The sequence below is a fragment of the Drosophila grimshawi genome, unplaced genomic scaffold (genome assembly GCF_018153295.1).
Source record: "Drosophila grimshawi isolate 15287-2541.00 unplaced genomic scaffold, ASM1815329v1 contig_311, whole genome shotgun sequence".
Lineage (NCBI taxonomy): Eukaryota > Metazoa > Arthropoda > Insecta > Diptera > Drosophilidae > Drosophila > Drosophila grimshawi.
This window is the reverse complement of record NW_025063098.1, coordinates 14,796,765-14,815,866: the sequence shown is the minus strand read 5'-3', so window position 1 is coordinate 14,815,866 and position 19,102 is coordinate 14,796,765. Positions and strand designations below refer to the sequence as shown.

The window sequence follows — 19,102 nt, the reverse complement described above, 5'->3', positions numbered from 1 at the left end:
TAGAGACGCCGCGCCATTGTTAAGCTTCCTGGTGGGGAAAAAGACGGCGGAGTAATCTCAAAAAATAAAATCTTATAATCAAGTGCGACAACAATATAAAGAGCTGAAATTGAAATGTTATGTTTTTAGTTAATAACCCACTTGAGTTCTTATTAATCCTTGTCGCACAGTACGCAGAACGAACTCAAACTAAGACCAAAACACAAAAACATAAAAAAGAACGTAGCATACGTGTCTGTTTTTCGGTCGCTACATTTTGAAATTGGAAATCAACGTAGCATATGTTTGTATGTGCAGTAGGAAATCTCTCCTCTGCATAGTTAACACACACACACACATTTGCATAACTCTTTAATCTACTTCAAATTAGTACTGGCACTAGGCAGTATAAGAGCCGGTTGCAGAAGAATTAAAAAATGAGCGATAACGGAGCTCTTAGAATATTTCATTTCTCTTTGCGAGGAGCTTTTGCTTTAACGTTGACGCTCTCAACTGATGATGTCACGTTAGTTAAACTCTCTCAAACATTTTGCTCTTTAGCGCATTTAGATGTTCGACTTTTCAGTTGTATTGGGACCTTTGGCGTCTCAGTTGTTTGAGTCGCGTGCGGCATTCCATTAAAAATTAATTTCGAATTTTGTGTACATATATACTTTAAAGTTGGCAGTACTTATACAATTGCGTGGGCTTCAGCAGTGACAGATTGTATCTACTTTTACCATGCCCTCTACTTGTGTTTTCGAATTCGATCGGCCCAATCCGATTTACTACAGCGGCGAAACAATTAATGGACGCGTTGTTTTAAATACCACAAGCAACAAGTCTGTCAATGGTAATTTGAAATTTTAAAATGCTGCTGCGCTACTCTGTATTCAATGTTAATTATCACGAAATTGACCTTATGCTAAGAATAATCTTACTGCTTGCACTACGCGTACTGATAAGATATGCCATCAAATATTTTAGGGCGTATTAAAAACATGTTTTCGAAAGAGCAAGTTACAACATATTTTCTTAAAAATTATTATTATTGTATACTTTCAACAATTGCTTTCATAACAAAAACAAAAAAAAATTTTTTTTAATGTTTTGTAGACAAATATGCCCATTTACATATTATATATTTGTTAGTATTATAAAATTGAGAAATACAGCACACAGTGCAAAACAATACAACAATCAAATCAGAAAGAAACGAGCTGAAATATTTGGTGCTCAGAGCAACGCAATCTAAATAAAAAAAGCTCATCAGTGCAGCGAGCAAGATTTGCTGCAAAGTTTATTAGGCGTGAGCAGTGTGCTTTTATTCAAAAAACTCAGAGCCGGCGAAACACCGAACAAAGAGGAGCTTGCAAAATACCCAAGGTCAAGCGTATTCCAGAACTTAATGCTGTATTTATTTGTATCTCAACAGAGGTGTACATTCTGTTCGCCGGAGAGGGAAAAGTGCGATGGGAGGAGCAACGCTCTCGCACCGTTAACGGTAAAACCCAGCGTTATACAGAGTATTTTCGGGGCACCGAAACGTATTTGACCACTCGAACAAATGTCTTCGGCGAGGGCGAATTTCCGCTGGGAACGCACACTTACGTATTCCAAATACCCCTGCCACTGGACTGCCCGACGTCGTGTGTGGAGAAGTACGGCAAGATCGCCTACGAGGTCTCACTCGTGGTGGATCGTTCCTGGCGCTTCAATAATGAATTCAAGCAGCCAATAACTGTCTTGCAATCCTATAATCTGAACATGTATCCGGAGATGCTGGTAGATCCTTTAGTTTCTTCTATTCTCTTAAATTTTAAATAATATAATTTTTTTTTTTTTCAGATACCCATAAAAAATGAGGAGATCAAGTACTTTTGCTGCTGGCCCTGTTCCTCGGGTCCGGTCATCTCAACGCTAACAATACCCTTTGGTGGATATGCGCCAGGTCAGAGGATACACTATACCCTGCATGTGGATAATCAGTCGCATGGCTACGATTTGCACGGAGTCGAAATATCCCTAATACAAATCTATGAATTCAAGGCCACAACGCCAAGATACAAAACGCGCAAGCATTCAAATATTCTCTTCGAAAAATCGGAATCCGAACATGTGAGACGCCTATCGAAGCGGCTAATCACTGCCAGCCTCGACATACCGCCCGTGCCGCCCTCATCTCGAAATAATCGCATTATAAACGTGTCCTACCACATTAAAATGGCAATTAAGACTGGGGATTGCCATTCGGACTCGGAGATTGAAATGCCTATTGTAATTGGCACTATACCGTTAGCGCAAAGCGCGGAGAATCCAACACATGTGGCGGAGTGGATACCCCAGACGCCGGATACGCCATCAGGCGCAGCGGCAGATCTACCACCTACCTATGATAATTGCAGTAAGCGACTTAAATCTGCTCAAAATACTAGAGAACTCAAATTTCTCATCAATTTCAGAACCACCTTCCTTTGAGGAAGCCAAGCATATTGGTGATAAGTTTATCGATACGGACGTAAATGAGCATAATCGCACCGATGATTTCATACCACGTTATCCCATGTACACAAATTTTGCAGTACCGACGGCACCACCAACGGAGGATATGCCGGGCGTGCCGCTTTTATCACTGCCCCATAATCCTAGTGCACCCAGATATGTAGAATAGGTGCTGAGCTTAGTTGTGATCTACAATGAATGAATCTGTTTGCAATTAATTTAATATTCATTTTGTATTTCATTATATTATTATTACTAATATAACATTTCTGTTATAGAATCTCGAAATTATACAATCGAATCTAAACGAATATTTTAAATTGCTGCTAAACCTTTCTGGAGTTTTTCATTATCGATAACTTTTTTTTATCTGTCGAGTGGGATTATAAACAGTCGTATTGAGGTTTTGTTATGTCTCTTCCTAGTTATCGATATATAATGTGTTTCCTTACAGCACGTTACCATATACAAAGGTTTAGCAGCTGTTAAATTCAGTTTCAAATATTAACCGCAGCTTTTCAAGTATTACTGGAAATGAGCTGACGCCAACTGGAAAAAGATTTCTATCATTGAGCCGGTAACAAAACTATTTCTTAAAAAACTGCACTACCAAGTCATGTTTACAGTTTTTTTTTCTTTGAGAAAAAACGACGCAGCTTCAACGAACAAAATCATGCATTCTGTTAATAACATGCTAGATTATTTGCAGATTTTGGGTGACCACATTTGCTGGGTAGCTGTTAGTGTTGGGTAAAATTGATAAAAGATATAAGTAGTGCCTACTCCGGGGCTATGATAAAATGGAAAGTATCGAGGAAGAGATTGAGGCACCAGACCAAGTCAATATAAGCGTGAATGCGCAGACTTGTCGCGTTTGCCTGGAGTCCCACGAAACCACATTATGCCTTCGCGATGAAATTGAGTTTAACGACCTGAACTTAGAGCTGTGGCAGCTGTTGGAGAACGTATCCAATGTGAAGGTATTGTAAATAAAAACACTACAACTAAAACAAACCGAACTTTGTAACCTGAGCGAAAAATGGACTTGCAGTGCAACTGGAACGAACCGAATCTACCGACACAGCTGTGCCAGAGCTGCACGCGTCGCCTGATTAGTGCCTATGAGTTTATACGCGACGTCGAAAAGTCCAATGAGACGCTACAGGCATTGTGTAGCCATCTGGAGCGGGAGCAATCAGCTGCTGCCGTTGTGAATGTGGATGTGGAGGAATATGAGGAACTAGTTCAAGAGGAAGATCATTTCGTGCAGTTGGATGAATGCGAATCCGTCATTGAACTACATGAGGAAGAGGAGGATGAGGCGGAAGTGGAGGCGGAGCTGGTACACTCAGAAGAAACACCATGTGAGGAAAAGCCCCTGCTGAACAATAGCACTGACGAACCGAGCGAACTTGTACAAGAAGACTCCGATGCAGAGATAAGTGTTGAGCCCGGTCTTTTGGAAGAGCGACCCTCACAGCTGGGCATGCGACTGGCGCACTCCCAAAACTATATGTACAAATGTGCCAGTTGTCCACGGATCTTTGCTAAAAATAAATCGCTGGCTCGCCATTTCGCCACCGCACACAGGCAAGCGGCAAATGTTGCTGCCCAGGAGCTGGCCAGGGAGCACAGCAGCAGCGGCGCCCTCATCTGCGAACACTGTCCGCGATTATTCAAGCGTCAGGACACACTGCGCCGCCATCTGATTGCATTTCATCCGGAGGTGGTCGCCGCCAGTGGCGATGCCGACGATCTTGCCAGGAGTGTGCCGCCCAAGCGTGCTGCCAAGCGTCGTGAGTGCCCCCATTGTGGAATTAGTTTTCCCGTCTCCAGCCTAACGATACACATACGACGGCATACCGGCGATAATCCGTACAAGTGCGACGTATGCGACAAGGCATTTCCACGCGGCCAGGATCTGAATCTGCACAAGCGCCAGCATACCGGCGAGCGTCCGAGCGAATGCAAAATCTGCGCCAAGAAATTCATTTCGCAAAACAAACTGGCGCGCCACATGCGCCTCCACACGGGCCATCGTCCCTACGCCTGTGACAAGTGCGACAAGAGATTTGTGCAGTCCAACGATCTGAAGATTCACATGCGACGGCACACGGGCGAACGACCCTACGCATGTGGTGTTTGCGATAAGAGTTTTGTATGCGGCTCCCTCTTGAATATTCATCGCAACCAGAAGCGACACCATGAGACTGGCCGGGAGGGCGTCGATTACCTCGATCCCTATGAGAACAGTCGCGTGAACAAGCGACGTGCCGAGGACATTGAACGGATGCGACTCCAGCGGGAGGGCGAATCGCTGCCACCCATGTTGCTGCGTCCATACAACTGCGGTATCTGCGGGGATAACTTCAAGAGTGGCGCCTTGCTCACGATTCATCGCAATAAAATGGCCCACTATGAGATCGGCAAGGTGGACTACGGTGATCCCTACGAACAGCGATACAAGCAGCAGCAGCAACAACTAAGAACAGCGCAAAGCGAGGATTAAACGTATTTGATTTAAATTAAAAACGCTTTTACAAACTGCTCAAAATTGTACAAGTTTACCAATGTCCATAAAAATTTCAATTTAAAATTAAGTTTAAACTAAATACTCGTTATGATAAAGGTAATTAATACATTAATATTAGCTATAATTATATGTACATATTGTACCAAATATACATATTTCTAATTTCGTTCACATTGATATAAGTCTTCATATACATTAATAAATATTTCAAATATTTTCCGTACTTTGAACATGGGAGCTTTTTTACAGATTACTTTTCACCCTAGCCGAGAACAGCTGTTTTTACTTTTGTCAGGCGCGTAGGCAGCTTATTTAAATGGGGGAATACAACACTGGCTTGGCTTAACCACAAATCTCCACTTGTGTTTATATTTGCTTAACACTAGACAAATTGCGGTAAAGGTGAACTTGCTAATTTTTATTATCTGTTGCCGCTGACCCTGTGTTCTTTGTCAATACTCTGCTTTGTATAAATACATATATATATATATGTATGTATTTGAGCAAAGAAAAACGACAATTTTTTAGAGTTGTCATGGCTGGTGGTATGGCTTTTAGTCTGAGCTGAAGCGTTTACCAAACAGGTTTGCGGCACACAATCGCCTATCAAACTGAATGAGACTCAATTGTTGACTTATTTCAAGCCTATATTACGCCCAGTGTGCATTCATATTTAAATATATATGTATATAAAATATAATGTCTAAAGTCCATCTTTCTACAATTTAATAATCTTTATAGCATGCATATAAAAGTGTGATGTACACAGCTCAAATTCAAGAAGCCGACGTAAGTTAAATGAATACGAATTCGAATTGATAATGGCTGCAATAAACATGCATTTATATGTATATTTTGTTTTCAAATGTGTATTTCGCAGGCCTCCCTGTCTACGTCCCTGGCTTTAACAGCTACAAGGGGTAGGTTTTTGCCGGTTTCTAACTTTATGGTTGCACTGCACTTGCACTTGCGCTTGAGCATAAAGCGAGCATAAAAGCAAAACTTTGGTCGTTGTTAACTTATGCAATTGGCGATTGCTTTAAAATCGGTGACGTAACAAGCAAAATATTTATCCATATATATATGTAAATAGCAAGGCGAAAGCGAATCTAAATCAGGTATCGGATAGCGGATAGAGAAAAGGCCAGCTCAGTGCCTAAGCTGGTAATTATTGACGGGCAGAATATGCGCAGAGAATCAGTACTCACAGCAACCAAAACGTAAGGCAAAAATCAATAAACATGTGATTTGTGTGATTTGCGGTCGTCAGGGCGAATAATAATTTCTGAATAATTCACTCACCACAACAGAAACAGACCAAGAAAGTAAAGCCAAAAAAAAAAAACAACAAAATATAAAAATGGACGGCAGCAAGCTTGAGGAAGACACCTGCGGTGAGTCGGACGTGGATGTATCATCGCAGTTCATGCTCAATGATCTGCAGCTGGCAGCGGAGCTGGGCAAAACGCTGCTCGAGCGAAACAAGGATCTGGAGATAATGCTGAAGGAGCACAAATGCCGCAACGAGGAGCAACAGCGCGAGATTGTGCATCTGCGCAAGCAGATCAATGCCATGGCCGAGGTGAACGATACGCGTTTGAAGGTCTACGAGCAGCTGGAGGTGGGCATACAGGATTTGGAGCGTGGCAATCACCGGCTGACATTGGAGAAGACGCGCGACAAGAAGCAAATCAAATCGCTGGGCGCCAACATTGAATCTCTCGAGGCACGTTGCGAGGAGCTCAACCAGCAGCTGGAGGAGACACGTCGCCGCCTAAGTGCGGAACGGCGTAAAAATGAAAAGCCATCGCAGCAGCCGCAGGAGCGCATCGATCTGCTTAGCTTACCCAAACCATGGGCAGTGGGCAGCACTCCCGACATGAATGCCACGCCCATTGAGAACAACTCATTTGCTGCAAATGCGAACTCAACGGGCATCACGGAGTTATCGCATGGCAATGATCGATCGATGGCCTTGAGCGATGTGGGCGGCCCGGAGGAGATTATGGAAGCAGCCGCTGCCGCCGGCATCAAGGGTGAGGAGAATGAGGAGCTGATGAGTCTGATAACCGATTTGGAGCTACTGCGTCGTAACTTTATGGCGGAAAGGCAGCGTAATGTCGAACTGGAGGAGCAGCTGGTGGCCATTATCCAAGAGAACCAAACGCTTCAGAGCCGTAATGCAATTACAAGCACAAACGAGGAGATGATGTCCATGCAGGATGAGTTCTCGCTGCTGGATGATGTGCGGCAAGGGCAGATGTGCAGCCGCTGCTTGCGCATCATGGAGGAACAGGCCTCCAACAATGACGGCCAATCATCTGTGGCCCAGACCGACGACGTGGCCGAGGATGACGAACGAAGCCTGTTGGGCAGTGAGTTTAGCGCACAGTTGGCTGAAAACTCGGCGGAATTGCTGGAGTTGAAGAGTGCTGGCAGTCCGAACCCATATCGTGATCTGGTCGAGAAATATGAAGCTCTGCTGGAGGTGCAGCGCACATCAAATGTGCGCAAAACCAATCCAATCAATGGAGACGCCGCCGTCCAGCTGCCAAACGATGTGCAATCAACCACTCAAAAGCTCAACACGGTAGCCAACCAGGAGACCAGATCAGATCAGACTGCAACTGCAGCCGATGATGGGAAAAATGCCAAGAGTGCTCGTGGTCGGGCATCCACAGAGTTCTCGGAGGCTGAGACATCGTCGTCTGGGTTTTCAGAGGAGACCAGCAATAAGTACACACAGACGGAGGAGCGTCCCGGTTACTTTTTATGCTCAATTAGCAATGGCGAGGAATGCAAGCTAAGCATTTACGACGATGTCACCCCCATCGACACACATTTCCAGAGTCGGCCCGAGTACAGGGAACTGTTTAAGGAGATCTTTGGTGTGCTGAAGAAGGCCGCCGACAACAAAGAAGATGGCGAGAAACCAAAATTGTCCGATGAGGAAGGTGCACAGCCAAAGAATGAGCCAACTCCAATGACCAATGATGCACCAGCCAACGAGGAATTCTCTGTTGACTTTGGTGACGATACGCAGAGTATTATCTCATCGGTGTTTTCCGATCAGTCGTTTGCCATGTCCGAGTGCGTCACCAAGCTGGAACGCAAGACAGCCAAGAAGCATATTACTGAATGCAAAAATCAGGAGAATCGCGTCTCCCAGGCAAGCTGCACGTCCATCTCTCAGGTTGGTGGCACACCGAATCCGAATACGAATGCCATTAAATCGATCGAGGAGAATGGTCGTGTGCTGACTCCACTGAAGCGTGAACCACTCGAGTATTTGACCGTTGGCGTTGGCATTAAGAAGAGAAATCGTCGCAAGAACCGTAGTCTGCACATCAATGGCAGTCGCGTTGAGTCACCACTTGCACAACCCTCACCGCTGGCTCAAACCGGTTCCACGCACAGTGCTCGGCGCACCCGCAAAGACTTTGTGCCGATGCGTCCGGAAATGTTTGCGCCCGAGCGCGTTGTCGGCCGTCGGGTGCCAGCGGAACGCTCCAGCACCGAATGGAATGGCTCGCCAATGGTTATCTATAATCGTAATATGAGCGCCAATCGCGCCAAGCGCAACGGTTGCGTTATCGAAGTCAATGGTGTTGAGTTCCATCCAAATACGGTGTCGCAGGAGTTCCACAAACTGAAGAGGCTGGATCTGTCCTACGCTGAGGTCTTGCGTCGTGCAGATGCCTGCGAGCATCAAGCTCAGCCGTCGCATCGCGCTCAGCGGTCGCAGCAATCTCGCTGGAACAACAAGAGTCAATCTAATCGCCGCTAAACCTAGACTAGACTAGCTATTTGTATTATTTCTCAACTGTCGACTAACACGATAGGCCATAGCAGTCGCTTAATGTTGGCTCCAATTGCCAAAGGTAGTGGACAAGTTTTAATGTGTAGTTTTTAGTTTTTGTCTTAAACAAAGTGATCAATTTTTTAAAAATTTCTATTCGCAATATTGTTTTATATACATTTTAGTTCTACAACAACAAATTTATTTCTACAACTGGTCGACATCATCATTTGCGTTTTTACTAAATTGTATAACCAAGCCATACTTTGAATGCAACACAAAATTCTATGTTTAATTCAATATGAAAGTAAAACATCTCAATATGCTTGCTAGTATACAAATATATGAACAAATATGTATGGAAGGTCTTTAAGATATATATATATATATAATAAATAAGCATGTGTGCCAAGTCTAATTTAACTGAAATAACATGCATCGACCAAATCTTTTCACAATTAAAATTGATTTTCCACATTGGGAGTTTGGAGCTGTTTTACTCGAAAATAGATTAGCATTTAATCATTTCATAACAGAAGACTGAAGAATGCAGGCAAACATATATTTACTTTATATATCTTTACGATTTGCGTCACCATCAATTAAATTCACAGCACGGATAGGAGATATCAATTAAAACGTTTATTATAATTTTTGTATATTGTTTTAAGCTTCATTAAAGAGTATCATCATAAACAGAAGACTGTTCAATTATTGCATATTTATTTATTTACGCTTGCGATGCGGCTGCGGATGCGATGTGGAAACGGACGATTGGGAGTTGTGTGTACTTCGCGAATTGGATCGGGATCGAGTCCGTTCTCGATGTTTGCTGTAGCTGCTGCTCTGGTGGCTGCGACTGCTGCTGTGCCGCGAGCCGCGTCTATAGCTGCTGCTACCCTCCTCCTCTGCCGAGTTGCTCGAATCTCGCTGATGGCGACCACCTCGTCGTCGATGCTGCTGCTGCTGGCTGCTATAGTGAATTGTATGCCGATCCCGATCTCGATCACGATCGCGTTCTCGACTCTCGTGACTACTTCGATGACGGTTATAATTATGGCGACTGCTACTATGGTGGTCCTTGCGACGACCCTTGCGACTAGAGTCGCTTCGCTGTCGGTGATCGCTGCTGCCTCTGCTCTGCCGGTGGCTGCTCTTGCCTTGTTTTTTGGCAGCAGCGCTGCTACGAGTGCTGCTCCCATTGCTATTGCGGGAGGACTTGGAGCTGTTGGAGCTGGTATTGGTGTCGCTGCTTGAGCTGCGACTGCTGCTATCACCGCTGCTGGAAGACGAGGATGAGGTGGACTGACGACGACGGCTCTTCGACTTTTTGGACGTTTTGTTTGCCTTGTCGAGCGCCTTGTTTGCCGCATTCAGCATGCTAGCCATCGATTCGGGCATCTGTAGCAAATTGGTGGCCGGATTGGGGACAGGCTTTGGTTTCTGCGGCATAATGCTGCCGCTTGGCACCGTCGCAGCTGCCACCACTTGGCTCACATAATTCGGAGCTGGCTTGCCGTCCTTGTTGTCGCTGAAGCGCGTTGTACGCTCCTTTCGACTCAGACGTTTGACTAGAGAGTTTTCGAATAGGGAGTCAATAAATTGGAATGCTTTTGCCTGATGGGGATCATTTTGAACATACCACTAAATTGATGTAGTTTGTCATTGGCAGAAGCTGCTGTCGTTGCTGTTGCAGTCTCATCGGCTGGCGTATCTGTGTGCCGCTGATCACTCTGAGCGGACTGCCTGGCAGCCTCGGCTTGCTCAAGTTCCAGCTTACGGTGATGCTGTAGCTTTTGCTCATCCAATTGCTCCTGTTGCGATACACGCTCCTCGATGTCATCAATGACTTTCTCAAAGGCACGTTTGCTTTTCCGTATGCGTGCCTACCAAAAATATATATTATTAATATGCCTGCTAAATATATAGGTAAGTCAGCCACATACCTTAAGCTCATCTATGCTAAGCTCGGCAGTATCATCGTCATCTTTGGAAGATGCATCGATGCGTTCGAGTTGAGCGCCATCGTTAGCGCCATCAGCAGCTTCATCGTTTTCGCTATCGCTCGAGGAATCGCCGTAGACAGCTAAACCTATAATTCAAATCAATCAAGTGCTAATTGTTGCTGCCAAGCGTACATTGAAAGAGGCGCGCTTTTCTTTATTTTTGTTTTTTATTTTGTATATATACTTTTTTTTTTGTTTTGTTTTGTTTTGAGTTAAATAGATAGTTTAGCAGAGACAGAGAAAGAGTGACGAAAAACAGGGTACCAAACTTGAACGACCGAAGAACGTTTTAATTTGATTTCGTCGGTTTTTTTTTTTTTAGTGTTTAGACCGATTTAGCTTGGACAGAATCAAGCAAAATTTACGCATATGTGAAGCAAATGTGTTTAGTTAGCCAATCCCGTCCACGGTATACAACATATGGATAGAATACTTTAAAGGGGGAGTTGTGGGCGTGGGGTTCTTTGGGGTTGGGTATTGGTTGCCAAGAGGGTGTTTGGGGGGGGGGGGGGAGGGGAGGAGTAAGCAAAAAACTCAGACTACCTATTAAACAAAAGTGTTCAAGATCTTACGAGATAAATTGGAATTTGTTACTTACCCAAGTTGCCGGTAATGGAGGACAAGGCGCTTTTGCGAATCACTTGGGCTGATGACGCTTTTGATTTACATACACACATATATATATATTATATATATTACGATTATATAGTTAAATTCAGCATGTGATTGGATTGTTTGTTTCAAGTAGTGTAAAGCAGTGACATAAAATTAAAATTACAATTTTTCAAACTAATCAACGCAAAACTCGATCGTCACAATTTAAGGACGACTTCCTCCCGACTTGACTTCCTGTTGACAATTCCATACGATTTCAGCGCCTTTTTTCTTGTGTTTTTGTACGTTTCGCCCAACTTACTTGGGCATTTGCCACACAAGCATTGAGTGGCAAAACAAAAAAAAAACAAACAGAGCCAGGCATATTTGTACTTACAGAAATGGACACACACTAAAATTGTATCACTGTAAAAGATCTGTGGCGATAAGCTTAACGTTCTATAGTTTTAATATAAATGTACCTTTAGCGCGATGCGCTTGGAGTGTTTCAGTAGCAATAGCTGCAATCTCTTCGTTTGTCGTTTCCAGCAGTATTTCGGTTAGTGTGCGACGCACAACAAGCATCTATAGATTGGTTTTTGGATAGATTGGTTTGCGCTATTTCAAATGCCTCTCAATAACAAAGTGGCGCCACACAATGAAACCGCTAACCATTAAGCGTCTCCTCGTTTTTTTTTTAAATATATTTTCATTTCATTTTCTATATTATCTCTCCGCACACAGTAGTCGCTTGTGAAATATATATTTTATATATAGAAAATAGAAACGAAATGTTTGAGTTCAACTTTTCTTATCTGGCTTGTAAGCACTTTTGAAAATAGAAATTGTGTTTTAAGAATTCTGAAAACATTTATAATATACGCAGTAGTAGTCAATATATAATATTATATTAATATACATATATACAAATCTACTATCACTTGATTGATTGACTGGGAATAACTATTCTTCAAATCAGAATATATTATTCAGTGAAATACGCTGCTTGTAACTGGGACACGAACTGGTTTTAGGTTTCATTGCCTGGCTGAGCGCACCTTGTGTGAAAATTGTGATGCCTACCAAATCGGCTAGTCTTTCTTCGTAGTTTTTACCACTTAATGCAGTTTCGGCATTGCTTGCCCCTGAAACAGCTGCAACATTGTCTCGACTGACTGAATCTTGCTGCTGCTGCTGCGCGTGCTGCTGCTGTTTGTCGTCCTCCTCGTCATCATCATCGTCCTGGACGTGCTCGTGCTCGTCATCGCTGTTAGTGGGTTTACTCAATACATCATTACCTATTAGCTGAGCCATGTTGGGCGCATGCGTTGCCTCCTCATTGGCGGCAATTGAATCTTCGCTGTCGCTTGCCTGAGTGTGGTCAAGTTCATATGTAAATGGCAGGGCATTCTGTTTAGTACGCTGACTATTTGGTCTGCTGTGCATTGTTTTGTGTGCATTTGGGCAACCAATTGAGTTTCATGTTGCAATTGCACTCGGCACTTGCACAAGTCAAAATTCAAGTCAAATGCAGCCAGAGACGCACTTCTCTACTTACCACGTTCGACATGTTCAATTGATTAACAGGTGTTGTTAGTGTTTTGCTTGATACTTGCTTAACATTGATCGCTGGCAATTCGGGTTCCGGCGTTGTGCGTTGCTGTCGCTCTAGCTGACGCTGCTTCTCACGCTCCATTTTCTCCAAACCCTCTCTGCAATACAAAAACAGCCACAATAAATAATCTGAATAATGCATTTGGGGAACAAATATTACAATGGACCAAACCTTTTGGCTGGGATGAGATTACTATCCATTACGTTGCACTTACCTAATCCATGCTGGCAACATTTTACGCTTGTTTGCATCAATATCACTGGTTGAGCTGACGGCGGCGCCACCGCCAACGCTGGTGATGTTGTGCGGCGGCTGATGCGTTTGCAGCGGCATCTGTGGTGGTTCATTGGGATTGCAAACGTTAAGTTTTAAAAGCGATGGAATATGCGAAGTGGGATTGTTACGCGTCGACCAATCATTCCATTTCTGAGTGCCAGAGCCGACTAGCATAAGATTTTAAGAGATGTTTTACATGTATAGCTAACAACTAAATGTGCTGCAATTTACTCACTTGCATCGCTGGATGGCACTGTGATGGGCACATCATTGGCCCTGCCGGCCATCCATTGGGATTGCGTAACAATGGGAGGCGGTGGCAGACTCTCAATATGATGCAGAGCACGCACACTATTTTCATTCTCCTCTTCATCTATATCCATGTCCATTTCCGCCTCGCCGTGCTCCTCGTATTGTGATGCTGTTTTCATCTGCTGCAGACGCACTGCCGGCTGCTGCTGCTGATGGTGTTGATGTTGGTGGTACTCTGGGGCGTTGCTAATGATCGGCGGCGGAGGCGCAATTGGCATATTCATGCTAAAATTAGCCATTGGCGGCGCTGCTGACGAGTCGCGCATGTGTATCCATTGCTGTGCCAGCTGCGCCCAGTCGATGCTGCCCTGCATGTTCAGTGGCATGACCGTCGCTGCAGCTGCTGCACCCAGTGGATTGCCGATTGCTGGGCTGGGAACTGGACCCGGACCGCGAACTGGGGCGGCTAGAAAATGTGACGGTTGCTGCATATATTGATTGTGTTTGTTGTAGCCTAAATTGGCATTGGTGTTGCCACCAGGAAACATTTCGTCTGCACTTTATAATAATTTCCACTGGAGTTTTGCACAATTTTTCTAAAACGATTTTTCGACATCTACGCCATTTTCTTGCTCTATTCAGATACACAGTCGCATTGCAGCAGCAACATACGAATTAAATACGAACGATACCCGGGTAACTGTTACTCATCACACAAATTCAAAAGCAAAGTGCATCCACTAACTAACTAACAACTAACATACACAATCATACACAAACTAACAGTCGCCAAATTGAAATCACATATTTGGCAATATGATTACTTTGTTTTAATAAATAATTATACAAATCGAGTACTGTGTCAAAATCACGATGTTGCTGTTCACCCAAGTGCATACAGCTGTTGCCATTCAGCTGTCAACAATAACATGCACATGTGTAATCGACATTCGCTGCGCAACGTGTGCACGCGCTTCCCAATTCAAACGAACGGCATTTTATTTTCACAGAGGTCACAGAGTGCTAGACTAGTGTTTTAACCGATTGGCATTTTTACAGGCTTTCGAATTGAAAAAACAACAAAAATTTAGTTTAAAAAAAAAAAACATGTCGCACAAGCCTAATAATGTGCTGCGAAATAAGGAAAATGTATTACTAAAGCCAGGAACCAGCACTTCTGGAGTCGCTCCAATAGCAATGCAGAAAAAGCAACTAATTTGTGCGAAAAAGGTGCGTATAATTGTAAAACTGATGACTTTAAGCGCGCTTTACATTTATCTATTACTTACAAACATGCTTAGCCAACAATTGAGAATGTGGCGCCTGTGGCTAGCACCAGCAAAACTGCCGCCCAATTAACAACAACAAAGGCGCCACAAATAGCTGAACCGCAATATCAGACACAGCAGCAGCTGCCAGCAGCTTCAGCTGCAGCTGTAGCCACCAAAAAAGGGGATACGGATTTGGCCAAGACTGAGAAGCAACCGGCGTCGTCAGCCACTGCAACGGGCAGCAGCAAAAGCACTGATAAGGACAAGACTGGTAAGCTTCACTGCATTTTAGGTGACTACTAAAATAAAAATAAATCTTAAAGAGACTGCAACGGCAACGGCAACAGCCAAACCCAAAAAGACCTGGGCCTTAAGCAACTTTGACATTGGTCGGCAGTTGGGTCGCGGCAAATTTGGCAATGTGTATTTGGCACGCGAAAAGGAATCTCAATTTGTTGTCGCCTTGAAGGTGCTCTTCAAGCGACAGATTGGCGAATCGAATGTGGAGCATCAGGTGCGACGCGAAATCGAAATCCAATCGCATCTGCGCAATCCGCACATCCTGCGCCTCTACGCCTATTTTCATGACGACGCGCGCATCTATTTGATACTGGAGTATGCGCCTCAAGGCACGCTCTTCAGTGCATTGCAGGCGCAGCCGCTGAAGCGATTCGATGATCGTCAGTCGGCAACGTATATCAAGGCGCTGTGCTCGGCGCTAATGTATTTGCATGAGCGTGATATCATTCATCGGGATATCAAGCCGGAGAATTTGTTGTTGGGCCACAAGGGTGTGCTGAAGATTGCCGATTTTGGGTGGTCGGTGCATGAACCGAATTCGATGCGGATGACGCTGTGCGGCACAGTTGATTATCTGCCGCCCGAAATGGTGCTAAACAAGCCACACACCAAGAACGTGGATCTCTGGAGCTTGGGTGTGCTATGCTACGAGCTGCTGGTGGGTCATGCGCCATTCTACTCGAAGAACTTTGAGGAAACGTACAAGAAGATACTTAATGTCGACTATAAGCTGCCGGAGCACGTTTCCAAAGCTGCAGCTCATTTGATATCAAAGCTATTAGTGTTAAATCCGCAGCATCGGTTGCCACTGGATCAGATCATGTTGCATCCATGGATAACGGCGCACACACAGTGAAGCATATTGAGTTTTAATCTTAGGTTTGATTTCATATTCATTCTTTATTTAATTTGTTCAGTTTGTTTGAGTTATTTGCATTTTTACTTAAATTAAATCAGAGCGCCGTTTAATATAATTATCGCACTTGTCCTATGCATTAAGATAAAAACAAAAAAATATAAAATATACGATTAACATTTATGCAATTCAATTTATTATGCTTCAAATAAAGATTCTGTGTTTCATTTTTTAGACACGTTTTTGTTCGATCAATTCTTCACTTAAGAGCTAATTAAATAACTATTCCAGGGAATCGACTTAACATATATTCTTGTATATGAATGAGTATAGACACAATTGTTTAAAGCAACGAAAAAATGCAGCTCAGCAAGTTTCTTATCACAGAAAACAAAGTATACACCTACAAGTTGGATAAATGGATGCCTGAACAGCCAACTGCGAGCAATGATAAAAACAACTTAAGTGTACAATATAATTTCACATATCTTAATACAATGCTTCATAATGTCTCAAAAAAGATGATGAAATAAAATGTTCAGTTTTCTAAATATGTATATACATATATAACTATGCAAATCAAGAATTTGATTGAAATTTGAAAACCAAATAAAATGCTTAACGCTTAAGAGAGTGTAGCAAATCGAATTGAATATTGCAGTTGACTATTGGCCGCTGCGAATGTGGAAATGTTTCTATGAATTTGTAGAAGCACGTTTTAATTTCTGCCTCTTTGAAAGAAAACTAATAGTAATGAAAATGGGACCTAAACTTAACAACTAAGGTGGCTGGTTATTGTTATTGTAAAAAGAGATGCAGTTGTTTTATAAAATACATATGTGAACAATGGATTATTTGATCTACTAATTTCTAACGGGTGCATCGGCGCCTTGCTTGCGTGCCGGCACATTGTAGTCATCCTCTGGAAAAGTAAATAAATCGTTTAGGAAAAAAGGTGAGACATTCAAATTACTATCGAAGTAGAGTTACCATCTTGGTCTTCATCCATGCCGTCCTCCAAGTGCACAGCATCGGCAAACTCCTTGCCCTGATCCCCAGCGATCTCGTTGTTTAAGTTTAAGTTTTCGAGCAAATGCTGGGGCTGCTTGACCGCCACATCGCCGAGCATATCGTCGTCATCATCATCACCACCGCCAACACCACCACCAACGGCGGCTGCATCGGCAGCGATCAGCTTATTGTCCGCCTCTGCCGCATGTGCTGGCACAAGATCGCCATCAAATAGATTATGCCCAGCGCCGGGCAAATTGAAGTTCTGCTCATTCAGAGCATCCTTCACCTCATGTGCACCAGAGTCACCAGGATTTTTGTTCGACTCCAGATCTTTGACCACATTCAAATAACGATTGTTGTTATCGTTCTTGGGCAGCTCTTCGGCTGCCGTATCCATATCTGCTGCTGGCTCGCCCTTGCCATCGAAATTATCTGGAATGGGTGCCACATTCTCGGGTAGTCTGCGTTCTACTTTAACTATATGCGATGGCTTGGCCGGTGGCATGGCCAATGGTGGCTGTCCACTGCTGCTGCTGCTGCCAACGGCCTTGGGCGCCACAGACGCATTTGCCGATGCCTCTGCATTTGGAGTACTGGAGCTAGACTTGCGTGGCGCGCTCAGAGGCGAAACGGCTGCAGCGACGGCGGCGCCGGCTAAAATGGGCAGCTCTTGCTGATGCTGTTTATCAATGTCATCGGCTAACGTTTTAAGCAACTTGGGCACAATCTGAAAATTTTCAACAGACTTTAGTATGAGGCTGTGATTGTTGCGCACCTCGAAGCGCTGCATGGGCTGATGTTGCAATTCCCGCCGTTGCTCGGCAACGACACCGACACCATGGGTTTTAGTTGTTGATTGTTGGTTAGTTGCCTGTTGGCTCGGCTTGGCAATGCCGCCAATTCTGTACAGCCCTTGACTCACTTGCACTTGCTCGTTGAATGACTTTTCGTTGCGCGGCTTCTCGATGCTGTGCGCCAGCTGCGCGGGACTCGAGCGACGTGCTGGTGTCGTCTCCGGTGACAACGATTCGACTGGCTTAATCAGCTGTTGCTGCTGCTGCTGTTGTTGTGACTCCACTTTGCACTGAGCCTTTAATTCGGTAATCTTCGCTTCCAGCGTGCGGCTCTTGTGCGCCGATTCCGTTAGTAGTGCCTCGTACTTGGCCTAAAAGTAGACAAAATCTAAATTACTCCATGCACAGCTAGAGATTCTACAGAGAAATGCTTGCCTTCAAGGCAGCCGAGTCCTGTCGGAGCTGTTGCAATTGCGTCTTGCTTTTGGCACATTCTGCCTGTAGTTCGGCGTGCTCGTCATTGAGTAGCTTGTACTTGCTCACTTGCACGTCGTATTTCTGTTGCAAAGAACGTTCCGCTTCCTGTTGCTTCTCGTAATCGTCCTGCACGGTTTGCTTTTCGGTGCGCATCGCTTCCAACTTTTTCTGTGCGGTCAATTTATCGACGGTGAGTGCTGAAAATGTGTACAAATAAATAGAATCGTATAATCTTGGGAGAATGAGGGTAGCTTACATTGCAGCTGTGTGTTTAATCCTTCCTGGGTTTGTTCGCAACGTAAGCGAAAAGCTCGAGTCTCGTCCAGTTGCTGTTGGGACATGTGGTAAATGACAATCATCATAAGGAGCACCACAAACATGCTCATCAGTATGCAGATTCGAACGCGCCCCGAACGGGCAAAACGAGCCGTACTCATTTTTCTCTATAAATATTCTTAAAATGGTTTGGGAACGTATCAATATTATTATTATTGTCGTCCAGTTGACGAAACGAAAAAACTAGTCGAAAGAATTCTCAGTGCTGGAAAATGCTGACTGAGCAGTGTTGCAGCACGGCACTTCGAGCGTTGCCAGACGCTGGCGCAATTGATATGCAGAATTCGTTGAGCTTTCCGCTTTTTTCAGTCAGTAACATCAATCGATAATGTGCAATATCTTAATAAGAACGCTTTATAATGTTATAATAATTTATTCTTGCCAGCACTTTGGTCTTCTTCAATATACATATAATAATTATGCCTTAAGTTGAGCTTGCAAATAATAATATAAACATATTAAAAAGCAAAGAAAACACAGATACGAACAAACAAGAAA

At 43.9% G+C, this 19,102-nt stretch overlaps 6 protein-coding genes across 9 annotated transcripts; 4 read left to right on the top strand and 2 right to left on the bottom strand.

Moving 5' to 3' along the window:
• The first annotated feature begins 608 nt into the window (after nt 1-608).
• LOC6567600 (arrestin domain-containing protein 3) lies at nt 609-2,782 on the top strand. The gene is made up of 4 exons (XM_001994179.3): nt 609-832; nt 1,415-1,764; nt 1,828-2,383; nt 2,442-2,782. The coding sequence occupies exons 1-4, from the start codon at nt 721-723 to the stop codon at nt 2,648-2,650; spliced, it is 1,227 nt and encodes a 408-aa protein (XP_001994215.1). The 5' UTR covers nt 609-720; the 3' UTR covers nt 2,651-2,782.
• Nucleotides 2,783-3,223: 441 nt separating this feature from the next.
• Nucleotides 3,224-5,229, top strand: LOC6567601 (zinc finger protein 2 homolog). Its single transcript, XM_001994180.3, has 2 exons — nt 3,224-3,461; nt 3,533-5,229. The coding sequence occupies exons 1-2, from the start codon at nt 3,282-3,284 to the stop codon at nt 4,988-4,990; spliced, it is 1,638 nt and encodes a 545-aa protein (XP_001994216.1). The 5' UTR covers nt 3,224-3,281; the 3' UTR covers nt 4,991-5,229.
• A 404-nt stretch (nt 5,230-5,633) lies between these two features.
• Nucleotides 5,634-9,296, top strand: LOC6567602 (cerebellar degeneration-related protein 2). 2 transcript variants are annotated; one of them, XM_032740166.1, is made up of 4 exons: nt 5,634-5,803; nt 5,895-5,934; nt 6,108-6,234; nt 6,325-9,296. In XM_032740166.1, the coding sequence occupies exon 4, from the start codon at nt 6,375-6,377 to the stop codon at nt 8,799-8,801; it is 2,427 nt and encodes an 808-aa protein (XP_032596057.1). In that variant the 5' UTR covers nt 5,634-5,803; nt 5,895-5,934; nt 6,108-6,234; nt 6,325-6,374; the 3' UTR covers nt 8,802-9,296. The 2 variants fall into 2 exon arrangements, with proteins under 2 accessions (XP_032596057.1, XP_001994217.1); XM_001994181.2 differs by having other exon boundaries at nt 5,895-6,234.
• A 137-nt stretch (nt 9,297-9,433) lies between these two features.
• Nucleotides 9,434-14,352, bottom strand: LOC6567603 (arginine/serine-rich protein PNISR). Of its 2 annotated transcripts, XM_001994182.2 has the most exons (9): nt 13,540-14,352; nt 13,243-13,471; nt 12,972-13,125; nt 12,497-12,784; nt 11,896-11,998; nt 11,418-11,474; nt 10,760-10,905; nt 10,456-10,699; nt 9,434-10,384 (listed from the first exon to the last, which is right to left on the bottom strand). In XM_001994182.2, the coding sequence occupies exons 1-9, from the start codon at nt 14,102-14,104 to the stop codon at nt 9,540-9,542; spliced, it is 2,631 nt and encodes an 876-aa protein (XP_001994218.1). In that variant the 5' UTR covers nt 14,105-14,352; the 3' UTR covers nt 9,434-9,539. The 2 variants fall into 2 exon arrangements, with proteins under 2 accessions (XP_001994218.1, XP_043071050.1); XM_043215115.1 differs by lacking the exons at nt 9,434-10,384; nt 10,456-10,699; nt 10,760-10,905; nt 11,418-11,474 and adding an exon at nt 11,512-11,825 and having other exon boundaries at nt 13,540-14,219.
• A 244-nt stretch (nt 14,353-14,596) lies between these two features.
• Nucleotides 14,597-16,071, top strand: LOC6567604 (aurora kinase C). The gene is made up of 3 exons (XM_001994183.3): nt 14,597-14,786; nt 14,858-15,098; nt 15,151-16,071. The coding sequence occupies exons 1-3, from the start codon at nt 14,664-14,666 to the stop codon at nt 15,981-15,983; spliced, it is 1,197 nt and encodes a 398-aa protein (XP_001994219.1). The 5' UTR covers nt 14,597-14,663; the 3' UTR covers nt 15,984-16,071.
• An 80-nt stretch (nt 16,072-16,151) lies between these two features.
• On the bottom strand, nt 16,152-18,822 carry LOC6567605 (transcription factor sma-9). 2 transcript variants are annotated; one of them, XM_032740084.1, is made up of 5 exons: nt 18,525-18,822; nt 18,227-18,465; nt 17,920-18,162; nt 16,974-17,724; nt 16,152-16,905 (listed from the first exon to the last, which is right to left on the bottom strand). In XM_032740084.1, the coding sequence occupies exons 1-5, from the start codon at nt 18,703-18,705 to the stop codon at nt 16,847-16,849; spliced, it is 1,473 nt and encodes a 490-aa protein (XP_032595975.1). In that variant the 5' UTR covers nt 18,706-18,822; the 3' UTR covers nt 16,152-16,846. The 2 variants fall into 2 exon arrangements, with proteins under 2 accessions (XP_032595975.1, XP_032595974.1); XM_032740083.1 differs by having other exon boundaries at nt 16,974-18,162.
• Nucleotides 18,823-19,102: the final 280 nt, after the last annotated feature.

Excerpts from the sequence above, each read along its gene's own strand:
- LOC6567600 (XM_001994179.3), top strand. The coding sequence starts at position 721 with ATGCCCTCTACTTGTGTTTTCGAATTCGATCGGCCCAATCCGATTTAC. Across the intron at positions 1,765-1,827 it reads ACATGTATCCGGAGATGCTG|ATACCCATAAAAAATGAGGA; the intron begins GTAGATCCTTTA and ends TTTTTTTTTCAG. Across the intron at positions 2,384-2,441 it reads ACCTACCTATGATAATTGCA|AACCACCTTCCTTTGAGGAA; the intron begins GTAAGCGACTTA and ends CATCAATTTCAG.
- LOC6567601 (XM_001994180.3), top strand. The coding sequence starts at position 3,282 with ATGGAAAGTATCGAGGAAGAGATTGAGGCACCAGACCAAGTCAATATA. Across the intron at positions 3,462-3,532 it reads AGAACGTATCCAATGTGAAG|TGCAACTGGAACGAACCGAA; the intron begins GTATTGTAAATA and ends ATGGACTTGCAG.
- LOC6567602 (XM_032740166.1), top strand. The coding sequence starts at position 6,375 with ATGGACGGCAGCAAGCTTGAGGAAGACACCTGCGGTGAGTCGGACGTG.
- LOC6567603 (XM_001994182.2), bottom strand. The coding sequence starts at position 14,104 with ATGTTTCCTGGTGGCAACACCAATGCCAATTTAGGCTACAACAAACAC. Across the intron at positions 13,126-13,242 it reads ATGTTGCCAGCATGGATTAG|AGAGGGTTTGGAGAAAATGG; the intron begins GTAAGTGCAACG and ends TTTGTATTGCAG. Across the intron at positions 12,785-12,971 it reads AATTGAACATGTCGAACGTG|GCAAGCGACAGCGAAGATTC; the intron begins GTAAGTAGAGAA and ends GACCACACTCAG.
- LOC6567604 (XM_001994183.3), top strand. The coding sequence starts at position 14,664 with ATGTCGCACAAGCCTAATAATGTGCTGCGAAATAAGGAAAATGTATTA. Across the intron at positions 14,787-14,857 it reads AACTAATTTGTGCGAAAAAG|CCAACAATTGAGAATGTGGC; the intron begins GTGCGTATAATT and ends AAACATGCTTAG. Across the intron at positions 15,099-15,150 it reads CACTGATAAGGACAAGACTG|AGACTGCAACGGCAACGGCA; the intron begins GTAAGCTTCACT and ends TAAATCTTAAAG.
- LOC6567605 (XM_032740083.1), bottom strand. The coding sequence starts at position 18,705 with ATGAGTACGGCTCGTTTTGCCCGTTCGGGGCGCGTTCGAATCTGCATA. Across the intron at positions 18,163-18,226 it reads AGGACTCGGCTGCCTTGAAG|GCCAAGTACGAGGCACTACT; the intron begins GCAAGCATTTCT and ends GTCTACTTTTAG. Across the intron at positions 16,906-16,973 it reads CATGGATGAAGACCAAGATG|AGGATGACTACAATGTGCCG; the intron begins GTAACTCTACTT and ends TTACTTTTCCAG.